The 17,126-nt window shown below is 33.8% G+C and overlaps 1 protein-coding gene across 1 annotated transcript; it reads right to left on the reverse strand.

The window, feature by feature from the left end:
- Window positions 1-3,505: 3,505 nt before the first annotated feature.
- LOC129232824 (pre-mRNA-splicing factor 38B-like) lies at window positions 3,506-16,658 on the reverse strand. Its single transcript, XM_054866922.1, has 2 exons — window positions 16,545-16,658; window positions 3,506-3,842 (listed from the first exon to the last, which is right to left on the reverse strand). The coding sequence occupies exons 1-2, from the start codon at window positions 16,655-16,657 to the stop codon at window positions 3,506-3,508; spliced, it is 450 nt and encodes a 149-aa protein (XP_054722897.1). The 5' UTR covers window position 16,658.
- Between the last annotated feature and the right edge of the window lie 468 nt (window positions 16,659-17,126).

The raw sequence follows: 17,126 nt of genomic DNA on the forward strand, positions 1-17,126 counted from the left end.
ATCTTAAACAAGGCATGCAATTTTTGGTGAAACAAGTGTTAGACATTGTTCGCATGCTTCTCAAACATACTCTGTTAAAAGTTCGAGATAAAACTTCAAACTTTCTTGAAACGACGACAAAGTTCTTGAGAAAACACAGGAGATTTATTTACACTATGTAGAGGAAAGATTGTTAACTTCTAAATTCACCATAGCAATTAGGCAAATATCAATTAACACCTTATACTCAAGGATGGCACACGTATTTACATCCAAATACGCAAAACACAGCGAAATGACTCGCAATAAACAGAGCTGATACACTCTCAGTACAAATCTCAGTACTTTTTATCATGCGGCACTCACAGCTATTTATGGACATCGAAAGAGAGCTTCTCAAATATTCCAGAAAATCCTACTCCGTTCTACAAATGTCTCATATCTTTTTTTTACTCCATTCACAAATCATAGCGTGCAGAATTGGAGGGACCATATACTTCATTCGGATGTCAGGGGGTTGTATGCACATTACAAAAAGCCATTTACAGGTTACGTTACTACAATAAGTTTAGATGAAAGATAATGGAATAAACGTCCAATTCAGCCAGATTCCAACAAATTAATCATAAAAATAATCAGTATTTACAGAATTTGTAACAATACATTTTCGGCAGATATCAAAGAGGATGAAGATTTGAGGGGGAAAAAGAGAAAAAATAAGAACACCGAGACTGAATTTGAAAATCAAGGGCTTTTTAAAGGCAGGGGCCAATCCAGGATTTTTTTTCTTGCTACCTATTTTTGTGAAAGTATTGCATCATTCTATTTTTGTGAAAGTTTTTTTAATCACCATTGTTTTTGTGAAATTTTAGTCGCATCCTAATTTTTGTAAAAGAAGTAGTGGAACAAGTGAAATTTTAGTTCGAAAAAGGTAAATGGCATCTAGTATTGTTTTTAACAGGTTTCATTTTTTTTTTGGGGGGGGGGGAGCTAAAAACCTAAGAAGTACAAAAAATACCATCGCAATTTCAGCTTAATTGTCTATATACTGTGTACAATATAGGAAATTATGAGAAAAACGGTTCCTCAAAACAGATGTTTAAAGATTGTGATAACATACACTTTGGCGAGAAACAGCTAAAAATGAGTTAAAATACTACAAAAAGTTTTCTATTTAAGCTATTGTTCATAAAAACCTGCTTATAATATTATTTTTTGAGTATATTTTGTTTTAAATAGAGAGAAACAAATTTCATATTTTAATATGCGAATTTTTGTGAAATTTTTGGTGTTTTTGTGAAGCTACTGATTTTATAACTTGATTTTTGTGAAAGTACCGATTTCAAAACAAGATTTTTGTGAAGGTACCGAAAAACGGTAGCAAAATCAGCCTCTATTGGGCCCAGAAAGGACCTTTTTTTTTTTTTTTTTTTGATGAAATTAAGAGTTTAAGAAAAGCTTGAAAATAAGGAACACAAGCTCATGAATGTTTAAACGGTAGCATCGCCAAGTGGGAAGTGGAGGGAAAGGGGTTTTGAAACGAGTAGGAAATGAAGGTAGGTGTAAAAAAGAGATATCATGGCATAGGTTTGCATTTTATGTCCGACACCTGAAAGTTTTTTTGGTGGGTATAGCTGCTCCCTCGAAACAGTTGTATTAGTCTCATGCGATTGCCGTCACCCCAAGGTATCGATTTGCTCTTGCATCCAAACAAGGTTATTCCCCCCCCCCCCCCCCCCCCCCCGAGAAGGAAATTCATAAATAAAATCTCGACTAAAATTCACGTAGATGACCCATTAAACCCAGTCATAGTCTTTTCATTCCCACAGATCTACAAAAATGTCAGGCATCTAAGTGCCAGTTTGGAAAAAAACGAATTCAATGTGGATTGAAAATAACTACAACTCAGATTCAAACACCAGGAAGTTATGAACTGCATTAAAAATAATTTTAAATGCATAATAGAATAAATGAATGAGACCGATTAAAAACTATCAGACTCAAAAGTAACAAAAATTAAATGGTAAATAAATGATTGAAATACATACTCAAATGAGAAGATGAAAACAGGGTTCGTACTTCATTTTGGAAATAAAATGAAGGAGTTTTGGAGGAGTAAAATGAGAAGGCCATAAAATCTTTTTGCCAACCTTCGAAGGGGAAACAAAAAACAGGAGATTCCGCTATAGGTATATAGATGATTCAACAGCAACATATCCTTACAACAGAATTATTACATTATGCTTTTAAATAACATAGATACTACATTTAAAGTGAAATGGGGATTTTTTTTTGCAGATGTAAGCTAATTGGTAGCAGCAAGAAAAACATACTGCAAAGGAAAAACTAAATAATAAGGAGTGAATTTGCTTAAAGTTTTGTACATTCCTTAGTGTCTACCAAAAAAGTAGCTACAAAAATTTAGTAACTAAAATTGGGAGGAAAAAAAACAATAATGAAAATAAAATATAAAAGAAGTAGGTATAGGGTAGCACATGTTAAAATAACTTCAAACTTTCAAAATCATTGAAGTATTTTCGAGATGCAAAAAATTGAAATCCGTTGCCATTTTCTGCAAAGTGCGTGCTTCGTCGAACACGCATTGTGGAATGCTTCCAAAAAATTAATTTTTACTAAATGAGTTAGTAATAGGAAAAATTCTTATTCCCCGACATTGACGGATGACTATAAAATTGCGCCATCTATTGAGAAGAAAGTGAAACTTTTTGATGATTGACTGAAAAAACTGCCAAAACGGGAAATCGCGAGACGGAAGTAAAAAACGGGGGTCTCCTGTGAAAAACAGCCGAGTTAGCATGTATGTCTTCAACAACAAGCTGATGTGTGCATCACATGATTTCCTTTTACTCGCAATTTAATGTCATTTCCCCATTACTAGCAATTTTAATGTGATTCAATAGTTTACTCTCTAAATATCACCAACAGTGGCCAAATTGAAACCAGATTTAAAAAAAAAAAGAAAAAAAAACGCCACATTTGTTGCCAAGTTGGCGACCAAAAAGACTGGCGATATATCGCCAAGTGTCCGCCAAATTACAACACCACTCTATTTACATCAAAATGAACAATGATTTCCCCGCAAAAAGGGGCAAAAGACCCCTTTAAAAACACCCGAATGCAATCAAAACGGGAAGAGCACGAGACCCCACTACGAGTCTAGGTACCAAATTTCAACTTTCTGGGACATACCCTCCTTGAGTTATGCGACATACATACGTACATTCAGACGTCACGAGAAAACTCGTTGCAGTTAACTCGGGAATCGTGAAAATGCATATTTGGCGTGCCTACATGCTCATAGGACCTTATCCACGTGTGGTCGAGTCGAAAAAAAAAAAAACCTCGACCTTCATTCTGGGGCGAGTAAAATGGAAATTAAGGTCGATTTTTGAGTGAAATTTTTCCCCGCAAATACAATACTTCCTTTTTTGTAAAAGGAAGTAAAAATGGATTTCTTCGAAAATGCGGAAAACTCTCAATGCTCAACGACCGTCCTTTTAGACGTTCACATCCGAGAGTCGGTTCGACCCATCGCGACCTCTGGCCTGAAGTCGCTCGCTCGAGACGACCCCTCATCCGACCCCATAACACCCCATCCGAAAAGAGAACAGACGGACGAGTAGGCGTAGGGACTCACCCGTGATCCCCCGTGGAAGCGGGAGCGGTGCGGCCTCTTGCTGCGGTACTTCCGCTTGGAGGTGTCCTCCCTCCACTTGGGCCGGTGGACGCTTCCGGAATGGGCGAAGCTGCCGTTGGAGGACGCATCGGAGAAGCTGTCCTCCCTGCGCCGCTCGTCCTCCTCCCTGCGGTGGTGGTGGCGCCGCTCATCGTGGCGCTCGCGGCTGGAAAGAGAGAAGGAACGACTTTAGACAACAGTAAAGGACACATGTTGACGACTACTGTTTGACCATGGATTGTATGTAATTTGGCAATCTGCCAAGTAAAGACGATTCCATCTGAATGAATCTAGCAGGGGAGAAGGGAAAATAACGATGGGATTTTTTGATGCATGCATTTTATAATGTCACGAGTGCCTTATTCATTTATTGCATTCTCTTCAATAAAATAAGGGGAAAAAATAGTTACCCTGGAAACAACAAAAAGAAAAGAAAATATTTTCATTTCGTTTAGGCACGTAAAAGCAAAATGGTAAGCTTGAAACTTTGTTGTGAATAAATAAATCAATTCATTTTTGCCGTGAGAATATAGATCGAATATACTTTAGATTAAAAAAATGTTGCTGTGAGCAAATTTTGATTTTTACAGAACTGAGGCTAATTAATAGAGAGGCAAAAGTGCACATCTGTAGCAAACCAACTAACACCCCTATAAACTAATAGATACGTCCATTTCTGCCTATAAACCGGATATTAGCCTTTCCATCTAATCGATGGTCTGACAATACATTTCTATGATTATGAGTTTTAAATCAGACTAGCTTCGTCTTTTTTTTGCAAGGAATGTACAGTCAATAAGGTTCAAAAATCATAATATACAGGGTGTTCCAGAAAGATCGTACAACTTCAAAAATTTATTGAAAAAGAAACAATAGGGTTACAGCGAAACTAATTACAGTAAAACCCGTAAAGTTGACCACCTGTCTATGTTGACCGCTTTTGTCGAGAACAGAATGAGTCCTATCTTGTATAATGAAGGAGAACCTCTGTAACTTGACCACCTTTCTATCTTGACCACTAATGTACCCCAAATTTGGTTTGGAGTAACTTCTTTTAAAATTACGATCAATATAATAATGCAAGTTATGTTCCACAGCTATTTTGTTTCGTTAAATTTAATTACTTTTACAATAAAAAAACTGCGTAAAAATTGCTGCACATAACTGTAAATATTTTTTTTTGTTTTTGTTTTTTGCGAATTTATTATTTATATTATGATTGAAATACAATTACAGTAAAACCTGTAAAATTGACCACCTTTGTAAGTTGACCACCTGTCTATGTTGACCGCTTTTGTCAGGACCGAAATTTATCCTATCTTATATAATAAGGGAAAACCTCTGTAACTTGACCACCTCTCTATCTTGTCTACCTGTCTATCTTGACTACTAATGTACCCCAAATTTCAGGGTTGGCAAAAACCCGGGGGTTTTTTTTAAAAAGCCCTGGACCCAGGGTTTTTTGGTTTTTTTTAAAAGAAATGTGGGTTTTTTTGTCGTTTTTTTTAGGGAAAATGGGGTGCTTGTAGCATATTGTAGTGTAAGCACAAAAATTGTCTTGGGGTAAAAATACTGGAAAATTCAGCGTTTTCTGAAGAAAAGTAAAAAAGACAACGAAACCCAAGAATGATGAAGTTTAAGATTTTTTAGTTTCCATGATTACCAACAGTTAGGGCAAAGTTACTTCTCGAGTGATAACATCTATTGTTCGTTTTTAATTACTACATTTTTTTTTGCATTTTACTTTATTGTACTTCGTTTTGTTATGTAAAACTACTGTAGAACGTCAAAGTAGTTTAAATCCCTTTTTACCGAATTCAGCTTAATCAAGACATTTCTTTGAACTTTATGTTGACTGTTTCTATTTCTGTGTACAGAGTAAGAAATATTAAACTTTTTGTAAGATAATGAAAGTATTGTACATCCGATTCTGTTTTCTGTTCGAACGTTTGAAAAACCTGTTCATTTTTAAAAAAATATACCTTGTTTATTTGAGATTTGTGACGTGTTGGTTTGCAGAAAATAATTCACATGAAAGACTTATAGCTAGCATAGTTTCTTCTGTACAATCTACAAATATCGAGAAAATCAGACGTGACAGGACTTAATCCAGAAAATTGAGTTATTTATTAACCAGTTAAAGAAAAAGTTAAATATATTTATTTAAAATCTTTGAAGTATTTTTTTAATGCCATTAAGGGTTAAGAAATACTATTAAAGTTCAAATTTCCTTTTTTATGTCCATTGTCTGTGAAGAACAAATAAAAAAGAAGTTTAAATTGTGAAAGTATTTAAATTAATTATTGTTTTAAAAAAATTCTCAGAAAATTTAAAAAACCCAAAAGTGGGTTAAATAATGGGTTTTTTTAAATGGGTTTTTTCAAAAAAAACCATTGGGTTCAACCCAATTGGGTCCAATCTGGCCAACCCTGCCAAATTTGGTTTGGAGTATTGTAAAAAACCCTTTGTAAGTTGACCACTTGGTTTATTTTTTAAAACTTAATTGAGCAATTATTTCATTATTTTTTTTATAGCTTTCCAGGAATATTTTTGGTGCCAGACCAGCATTTTACCAACTAAATAAAACAGCAACATAACTAAACCTCCATATAAGTTTAACCACATTGGAAAACTACTAAGAACCCTTTTATTCTCCAAACTTGTTGTTCTATTTGAGATTACCTTTTGTACTCTCTGTTCAATGAAAACATTGTCAGTAGAAAAGTACAAAGTATTTATTTCCAGTTGCAATATCTTGAGGAAGTTACTTGCATTGCAGTATTTCTGGTGCAAGGGATAAAGAAATGGTACATTTTCATTTTCAACTGCCTTTTAGAACTACGAGAGTCCAGCTTGTTGCTCTTTGTGTTATAGTGTTACATAAAATGGCTTCAAAAAGAAAGTTAGTTGAACTTGAAATTGATAAAAAGTATGAAGTATTAAAATTAATTGAAAAGGGAGAAACCCAGAGAAAATTAGCTGACACATATGGAATTTCCAAAACTAGTGTCTAATAAGCGTGCCAAACTTCAATCCTTATATATTATTTCTGTAGCCTGTTTTTGGTTTCTACGCCAGATTTTCCTCAATTCTTGATCGATTTCTTTGATTTACGCCTTATTTCAAAGTTTATGGTGCTGGCTACTGACGAAAAATAGACCCACGGTCTAAAAATTGTTTTTTTCAGCCGAAAAACCTGTTTTAAAGAACCAGAATGAGGTTTTCGGTTAAACTTATAACTTTAATTTGCGCTATGAACGACAGAGCTGAATAGCTTGATCGGCAGAGCGTTCTCTTCGTAACCAGGAGAATGCGTGTTCGGGCCCCCGTCCGGACAATCTGCAACAAAAAATTAGAGAAATATCGCGCATTACATGAACACTTAATTAAGTGAATAACAACTATGAAGAAATAGAATAAATGAGTTGGAAACGCTCCTTGCTGATATGAAAACTTGAAGTGATTTTGTGTTAAATTACTTCGGAATTGCAGGTTTTTTTTTTTTTTTTCTTTTTAAGCTTTGGCTCTGGTAAGAAAATTAAAGCATAATGCAAGCGAAAATATAAGTAACAGGTTTAAGATTTCAGACTACAATAGAATTGTTTTTTGTTCAGAAAAAAATAATCCTTATATATTATTTCTGTAGCCTGTTTTTGGTTTCTACACCAGATTTTCCTCAATTCTTGATCGATTTCTTTGATTTACGCCTTATTTCAGTGCTTCTCAACCTTTTTTACTTTGCGGCACACTTAAGAAATTTCTAGATCAACGGGGCACACTGAACCTAACTTCGTAATGGTAATATAAAAATGTTTTTATCATTCACTGGTAGAAAGACGGGGGGGGGGGGGGGGGGCTTTTTTAATATAAATAAAACAATTATAACTAACGTAGTGTATTTTAATTTATTCAGAAAGTAGAAATACTTCAAATGTATTGAGGTTGATAATGAACAACAAAACTACCTATATCAGACTTTAAAGAAAATTATGCTTCATATGTTTCAAAGCATTTCCATCAAGCATGTCCTTAAAGTGTGCACACTGCAATTAAACGATTTATCAAATAATGTTTCAAAAACGAAGCAAGCACCTACAACTTCCGTTTGACACTAATAAGACACTTCAGCCTACCTTGAGGAACAAAGACGTTTGATGTTCGGCTCTATCCTGGAAAGAGCTACATGAAGTTCTGGTTCCAGGCTTAGAGATGATTTCTTGCTGTTTTTTTATAAGTGTGAGGGCTGAGAAGCTGAGTTCGCAAAGATATGTAGTTGAAAATGGTAGCAGCACATCAATAGCGAGAAAAGAGATGGTGACATACTCATTTATAACCAGCAACCAAAATTCGTTCAGAGCGGCACTTCGCTCAACATTGAGTACGGTCGCTCTTAAGGTCCATAAATTCTTCTCGCGGCTTCAAAGAAAAGTCTTTAACTGGTGCATCGGCAGATAAAGAGAATGGATCGCGAATCCAGTCATACCGTTCTATGTCAGTATTCTTGAAATAGTGCTTAAACTTGTTCTGAAGTATGACTAAATGATCCGCTACCACATTCAGTAGCTTTTCTGCCATGCAATTTCCTTCACATACCACGTTGACGGTCTGTTTGAACATCTCCAATGAGCCACGATCTACTTCTTCTCTCCACAGCTGAATTTTTGATTTGAACCCGTTTAGCTCGTTCATATATGTAACCCAAATTCTCTCCTTGTCTTTACATTTTCCGATTCAATTCGTTAAGGTGTTCAAAAATGTCAGCCATGTACGTTAGTTTTGCCAGCAATAGTTGTCTTGCAACAAACTGCTGTACTGCATTTCGTTTTTTAAAATCAAAAAATGGGGTACCTCATCCCTCAATTCGAAAATTCTTGATAGTACCTTACCACATGAAAGCTAGCGAATCTCTGTATGAAGAAGTAGGGAGTGGTGATCTGCCCGAATTCTTCACAAAGTATACGGCGAAAAGGCGAGAATTAAGCGGCCTCGATCTTATGAAATTCACGATTTTCACGACTTCAGCTCATCTGGTAAGTTCTTTGCCGTGAGAGCTTCACGATGGAGTTAACAGTTTATGGTTTTAATTTCCAGTTTGTTAAGTCTCAGAATCGAACTTTGAGAAACTACGATAAAATGAAATTAGTATCGGAACTGGAAAAGAGGAAAACAAAAGTTAAAGCTTGGGCTAAAATTCTGGGCGGGGAGGGCACGATCTCTGACTGGAGGAGGCGGCGATATTCCCGTTTGTGAAAAATTTAGAAAAAATTCTGCATAATTAGTGCATTTCGTGGAAATTAGAATCCGTTTTCGCAAACTGAAAATAATAGGATCGTGAAAAGTTTAAAAGAGGTGGGGCAGAAAATCCCGCCTCTTTGATTCTTGGGTATGTCTTATTGCACATGACCGACAGGGTGAATTGAGAAGTTACAGAACGATACAAACGCTATTCGGTCGTAAGGCTAAAATAAAATACATCAAGGCTCTTTCTTTTTATACAACTACGAAAATACCGCGGCACACCGGGTTCCTTGTCACGGCGCACCAGTGTGCCGCGGCACACCGGTTGCGAAGCCCTGCCTTATTTTAAAGCTTATGGTGCTGGCTACTGACGAAAAATAGACCCATGGTCTAAAAATCGTTTTTTTCAGCCGAAAAACCTGTTTTATAGAACCAGAATGAGGTTTTCGGTTAAACTTATAACTTTAATTTGCGCTATGACCGACAGAGCTGAATAGCTTGATCGGCAGAGCGTTCTCTTCGTAACCAGGAGAATCCGTGTTCGGGCCCACGTCCGGACAATCTGCAACAAAAAATTAAGAGAAATATCGCGCATTACATGAACACTTAATTAAGTGAATAACGACTATGAAGGAATAAAATAAATGAGAAGGAAACGCTCCTTGCTGATATGAAAACTTGAAGTGACGTTATGCTAAATTACTTCGGAATTGTACGTTTTTTTTTTTTTTTTTTTTCTTTTTAAGCTTTGGCTCTGGTAAGAAAATTAAAGCATAATGTAAGCGAAAATATAAGTAACAGGTTTAAGATTTCAGACTACAATAGAATTGTTTTTTGTTCAGAAAAAAAAATAATAAATCGTATATTGAAATATATATTCTTCTAATGAGTTTTTGACTCTTTGTACAAATAAAAAAATTACTACCTCAATTTGAAGGGTAAAATATATATATTTTCTTCTTTTTCCAAAAAAAAAAAACAAATTGCTTATCACATTTTTACTACATTCGAAAAGCTACGCTTAAAAAAAGCGCATAGTTCAATTTATTTTGTATTTTAACCGTTCTGTTAAATGATGAACACGTGCTGCCATCTAAGTCATAACGGTTCAAGCAGCCTGCGGTAACAAATTGTAAAAATTTTCAAGAATAAAGAAATGTTTCTTCAATATCTTATCTTATATATTATTCCCTTCTCATTTTAAAACTTATCAGGCTGGCTAATGAAGAAAAATAGACTTACGGTCGAAAAATCAAGTTTTCGAAAACGCCCCTTGCTGTTTCAAAACCTTGATGCTGCCTGTAGTTCTTATGCATTTTTAAAAGCAAAGTTCTAATGCAGTTTTCCATTTTTTACGTCGCTTTCAGCACGAAAAAAAAAATAGCCTGTGTGTGTGTTCATATTTTAATAAAGCTTAAAAGCACTGGACTTAGTTGTTCAGTTAAATTGGTAAGTTTTTTTCGGTAGAGCGTTCGGCTATAAACTATGTGAACTTCGGGCAAGTTTGGGCTGTCCGACATAATATCAAATTTATATTAGAATTACGCATTACATGTACTCATAACATACAAACGTAATAAAATAAATGCCGTGAGAATGCTACTTGGTGTTTCGACTCCTTTATGCAGGCTACAGTTATCATTCGGATAAGTTGATTGTTAATCGAAGGGTGTTCTTCCTTTTTTTAAGCTTTGACTACATCCAGACCACTCAGCATAATGTAAGCATAAAAAAGTATTAGATTTACTTAAAGGAAATCCTTTTTGTGCAGAAAAACATTTTCATTGTATGCTGAAATGTAGATGTTTCTAATAGCAGTGTTCGACCTTTTGTACAAATGAAAAAGTACTACGCCAAATTAAAACTACGAGTTTCACCCAGTAAACCTTTAATTTTTTATTCGCGCGAATATGATATAAAGCATTAAAATTATTATCTACTTCATTAGCAAGAAATCATTTTTTACTCCTCAGCTTTCTGCTGAAAAAAAAATACATTTTGTATACGTTTGAAAAATTACACTTAAAAAACGGACTCAGTTCAACTGGTTTTGGTTTTGCATTTTAAGTGTTCGATTAAAAGAGAAACATGTGCGGGCATTTAAGCCGTAACGGTTAAAGCAACCTTCTATGTGAAATAGTTCAATATTCAAAGGTAAAAATTATTGCACTTATTTTGAATCTAATTTATTACTTCTCTAGAATGTTTATTTCAATCCCTACGTGAGATCTTCCGTCATTCTTTAATCAAATTCCATGCTTTACCAATAATTTTAAATCGTATCATGCTGGTTAATGACAAAATATAGAAGCATGATCTTATTATTATTATTTTTTTTTTGTCAAAAAGCTTTTTTTGCTGTTTTTTACTACGCATTCCTTCAATGAATAGCTTTCGAAAAGGAAGGCGCAATTGCTAGGTTTGTTGGGGGTGTCGGGCTGTTAATCAGAATGGCGCCAATTCGAATCCGTGCCAATAAATATCTCTTTAATGTTTCTTTTTTTCTGTCAGATGCTCACATGGGCAGGACTGTAATTGCCACAACCTGCTTTTTCACATGCACAATTATTGCTTTTTCACGTGTCACTACTCAGCCACTTTTAATGATATTTATGTTTGCATTGAAAATATGTACGACCAAAAGGTGAGCGATGATCAAATTATCACAAAGTTGTATTTAACGAGGTTTTGTTACTGATGTCTTTAAATTACATGCCTTCTCTTCTGCGCTTACTTTTTTTCTGTTCTTCTTCATAATGTTCTTCCTTTGAAATTTTTAAAGAGCGAAATGCCTTATGAAACGATTCGAAGCACAGTGCGGAGTTCCGCACGGGTCGACTAGTAAGGAGTTATTTTGTTGAAAAGTAGATCATCATGGTTATAAATGTATCAAATGTATATGAGAAAAAAAAAAGGAAAAATTTGTTATTTTTGATTAGCTATGAATTTTTAGGAACTATTAATATCAAATAACTTATTTTAAACAATGATCAATTTACTGAAATTTTAAATTTACATGACACATTATACGTCATTCTGAGAAAATAACCTCTAAAAATATTTGAATAACATTTCAAATTATTGTTTCAAAGTAATGTTAAACAATGAATACATGGTGCAAGAAATGACAAAAAAAAATCATTACCCCCTTTATAAGTTGACCACCAAAGTACTGCACCGCAAGTGGTCAACTTACACAGGTTTCACTGTAGTACATTAGATAGAATAACTCAAAGTTTTTTTATGCAGTATGTTTCTGACCAGACATGGCACTACATGTCACGCAAAGGAATATTAAAGCATTTTAGTTATTTCAATGGCGGATCGTGTGAAGAAAGCTCAATGTGTTATTGGTGTATTTTATACAATTATATATTGGTGTATTATAATTAAAGTTTATGGAAACAAAATTCCATACGCAAACACAACGGAACAAAACATCCAAACAGCTGTAGCTACTGCTGATGTTAGCATGCTGAAACAGTCGTGAATGGAATTGAATTAATATCGTTCGTGCTACGAAAGGGTCTCGTGCAGAAATTTCCTAAGGTAATAACTTAAGTTCTAGGAAAAAGCTTTGAGTTATTCTATTTAATGTACTAATTAGTTTCGCTGTAACCTTATTGTTTTTTTTCAATACATTTTTGAAATTGTACGGATCTTTCTTGGACACCCTGGATATCTGATATTTTGATATACAGTCGGACCTCCATATATCAAAGTAGCAAATTGCCAGAAAAAAATTCAATACATAGAAATTTCGATATATAGAAACAAATTTATTTTATCCTAAAAATCTCATATAAGATTAAAATTAAAGCTAATTTTCATGCATGAAACCTAATTTCTAATTTATACGAGCATGGGATTAAACGAAAGTTAGTAATTTAAAAAACAACAGAAATTGCATTTTTGTGCCTTCATACATCTTCATTTTTCAGCAATTCAACTTGATCCGCAACATGAGGGGATTTTCATTTTGACAAATCGAGAGAAAAGTAAAAAATTAATCTACTTAACTTGAATGATTTTTACCGCAGCTGAAACAACGACCTATCTACACACCCCTCAACCCCAGATTCCTTGAGTTAGAGAACATAATTTTCTCCCCTAAACTTTATTTTTCATGAGACAAACAGTCTGAGGAAAAAATATCTACGAATGTCTCGAATTTTTTTTCAATTATATAGAGATTTCTTCGATACATAGAAACAATTTTTCTACGTAATGAACATAGAAATTTGCTGGGATTTCAATATATAGAAAATTTGGATATGTGGAAGTTCAATATATAGAGGCGCGACTGTATATCCGATATTTTATCAGCACAAACTGAAGTCTTCAAAATAGTAAATGCATCCTCAAATCCCTTGTATTATAATTACAATCTGTGGAATTAAGGTTTCTTTCATTATTTGTATCTAATATTTCATTATACATTCCTAACAATTTTAATGGAGCTCATTTAGCATTGGCTGTTTTACTCATTTCTCTCGTTAGCTACTTATATGATTCAGAAATAAAAATATTCATTACAGTGCCCACCGCTTATTAAAATCACCAATCGTTCTGAGGACATTTGATTTTATAAAGCGGCTGATTTTATAAACTGGCACACATAAACTGAAAAAAAATAAAAGGTTTTTAAGTATAAATACTCCAAAAAAGAAACAAATTAAGATTAGTTGTGTTTTATTTATTAGTCTAGTTGTATTGCATTATTTTAGTTCCGTTGCAAAATACAGTTGACAATTAACTTACATGAAGTACATTTTTAAAATTTCACAAGGGCCTTAAAATATTGACTTATTGTTGTTTGAGTAACAGAATTTGATTGAGAAATCCCTAATTTAATTGCAGCACACTAACTACATTTAGGAAGCTTGTCATACTCATTCAAAATTTCGAATTAATCTTTCGCACTCAAGTGGTCACGACTTGGTAGCTAACAATTTTAACTTAATTGTAAAAATGAACTGTCAACCCCTTTAGATAGCAGAATGAACACGAACTGATTGAAACTCGGTGGTCAGAGAGCAGGGCTGCAAGTCAAAACAGATCTGCGAAGTGGAAACAGGCACCACCAGCTAAATATATGACTCTGAAACAGTTCTCCTGGCTTCTTTCATTCTTCTTTTTTTTTTTTTTTCATTCAACTCCCCCCCCCCCCTCCAAAAAAAAACATACAACATTCACCTTTTTTTTCCGTTTTTGTTTATGTGGAATTTGTTATTTTATTAGTGCTGCACCGTTTTAAATCCCTTGAAAGAAAAAATAAAATCCTGGTTCTATTCAGAGAAGAATTAACATATGCTCTTCAAAAGTTTGATTTTATAAAACGGCAAGGATGATTTTATTAAAGGATAAACCTAACATGTTTTGATATAGTAATGATTCTGTTCTTCGAGATTTGGTTTTATAAAGCAACTGATTTTATAATCCATTGATTTCGTTAGTGGCGGGCACTGTATATGGGGCACAGCCATGAGACATTTTCTTTTCCGACTAACATTTAATATTTAATAAGGCACAATTTTAATAAGAATTATTGTTACATAGTAATAATTTTATGAATATAAAATAAAAAAGGGATAGTATATTACTTTGTTATATTAGTAATGTATTAATACATCATACAAATTGAGTACATAACTATGATTAATATAATCTTCATATTGAAAATACCGCAATTGAAAAAAATATCAAAATATCACGAGGTTTTCAAAATAAATATTAGATATATATCGATATTATATAATGATATGTATCGGCAAACCCTGACGGTCGAACTCTGTTAATATGAAATCACAGCTAAAACAAACATTATTGAACTACACTGAAAATTTCACCGATATAACGTAGAACAAATAGAAAGTTTCGGTCAAAACGAAAAAACTTCCGACCTCGCCAAGGGAAAATTTCTCGATTGAATACCTTTTTTTTCTGATACTTTGTGTCATTTGCAGAAAGCTCACCACACATTCCTAATACTTTGAATAACGTCCTACCTATTTTTGGTTATCAAGTGGCGACAGCTCTTCTACCTTTTTTCTACCCCCATGGCACTTAAAATTTTAACTGACAATACCTCTTTTATTTACTGTTTGATTTTCGAATTTTTTTAGTTTGAGTAGATGTGTTGGTAGGAAAAGCTCAAAATGTAATAATATGCTAATCAAACAGTCAATTAAAAAGTTATGGCAAAAAAAGGTCACGTTAAAGACTACATAAATGTCATAATTACCGTGAAATGACCCATTAATGAAAAACCTAATCGAGTCTCAATCGTCTGTTTTGTCTTAAGTCTCAATTAGATTACAGTCGAGCCTCCATATATCGAACTTCCACATATCGAAATTTTCTATATATCGAAATCTCAGCAAATTTCAATGTTCATTACATAGAAAAATTGTTTCTATATATCGAAATCTCAGCAAATTTCAATGTTCATTACATAGAAAAATTGTTTCTATATATCGAAAAAATCTCTATATATCGAAATTTTTTCGAGACAGTCGTAGATTTTATTTCCACTTTAGACTGTTTGTCTCATGAAAAATGAAGGTTAAGGGAGAAAATTATGTTTACTAAAGGTTGCTAAGAAACTCATAAGGAATCTGGGTTTGAGGGGTGTGTAGATAGGTCGTTGTTCCGTTCTGGAGTTCTTAAATTCCCTCAAGTTTATTTCAAATCTTAGTTGTAACCAGTAACACTGTAAAATCAGTTTCAAGTTATCCTTTTTGTCTGTTGATTATCATTCCCAGTCTTTTCAGCTTCAGTAAAAATCGTTCAAGTTAAGTAGATTGATTTTTTACTTTTCTCCCGATTATATTGTCAAAATGAAAATCCCCTCATGTTGCGAATCAAGTTGAACTGCCGAAGAATAAAGATGTATGAAGGCACAAAAATGTAATTTCTGTTAATTTTTCAGTTATTAACTTTCGTTTAATCCGATGCTCGTATAAATTAGAAATTGGGTTTCATGCACGAAAATTAGCTTCAATTTTAATGTTTTAGGAGATTTTTATGATAAAATAGGATCGTTTCTGTATATCGAATTTTTTTCCGGCAATTTGCTACTTCGATATATGGAGGTCCGACTGTATATATAAAAAATTATTTTCTTCTTTTGTATATTTTGATAACATAATTTTCCAGTTTTTGTGGGTTTCACCAGGCTTTCTTCAGTTTGCCACTGTACTGACAGAAATAACATTTTACTGGCAAAACAAACAACCCTACGAAAGATTTTAGTTAATTAGGTTTTTTCTTTTTCAGATATCATTTAGCAAACAATTTAACTTCGTCAGAAATTAGTTGAATAATATAGAAATTAACACTTTTTTCTTCAAAAGAAAAATGTTTTCACCTATCATAATTTTGAGGGATGATTTTCTAGCGAATAATAACGCCCCAAAATGTAGAATAAGGAAATTTATGGAGATGAGAACGGAACATAACGGATTTCCAATATTACGACCCGAACAGAACTTCTTTCGAATAATTAAAAAAACTAAAGGTTTTTGACAACGTAAGATTTTGTTCTTTGAATCTAACCAAAGCATGGTTCAACACACAATGCATATACAAATATATATTTTTTAAATAATAATTTCGAGAGATGGTATACCTTCTGGACCTCTTGCGCTTATCATGTCTCCTCTGAGAGTCTGGAGAGTGTCTTCGGGCATAGTGGCAGTCCTCTTCCGAGTCCGAACGTCTCCTCTTCCGCTGGTGATGCATTCTCCACCTATCCAAACAAGCACACTATCAACATCATTCTTCTCAATTATTAAAATACAAAATGTATGCTTTACAATTTGTCTTTTCAAAAAACAATTGTACGAGGCTTCGCCACCAGCCAATGACCGTTGAATACACATTGAGCGCAGGAGTATCCTTTCGAAACAAATCCTGTTTGCCACACTTCCATCAAAGGGACAGAATTCCGTCTTTTCAAAATTTTCGGCCATCGGATTTTTTTTTCCATGTTCAAAATGATTTTTATAGATGAAACGAATCTTTACCTTTGAATCTCTCACTCTCAAAAAAGGTCTTCTGAGGACAAAAAACTGGACCATCTGCTTAAGTTAAAAAAGATTGTTTTTTTCCCCCAAAAAATAATTAAAAAAGTCACTCAATCTGTTGATTTCAACCATTCTTATCTTAATCTGGAAAATTTTATTAAAGTTTTTATCACAATGCATCTTAT

The sequence above is a fragment of the Uloborus diversus genome, unplaced genomic scaffold (genome assembly GCF_026930045.1).
Source record: "Uloborus diversus isolate 005 unplaced genomic scaffold, Udiv.v.3.1 scaffold_14, whole genome shotgun sequence".
NCBI lineage: Eukaryota > Metazoa > Arthropoda > Arachnida > Araneae > Uloboridae > Uloborus > Uloborus diversus.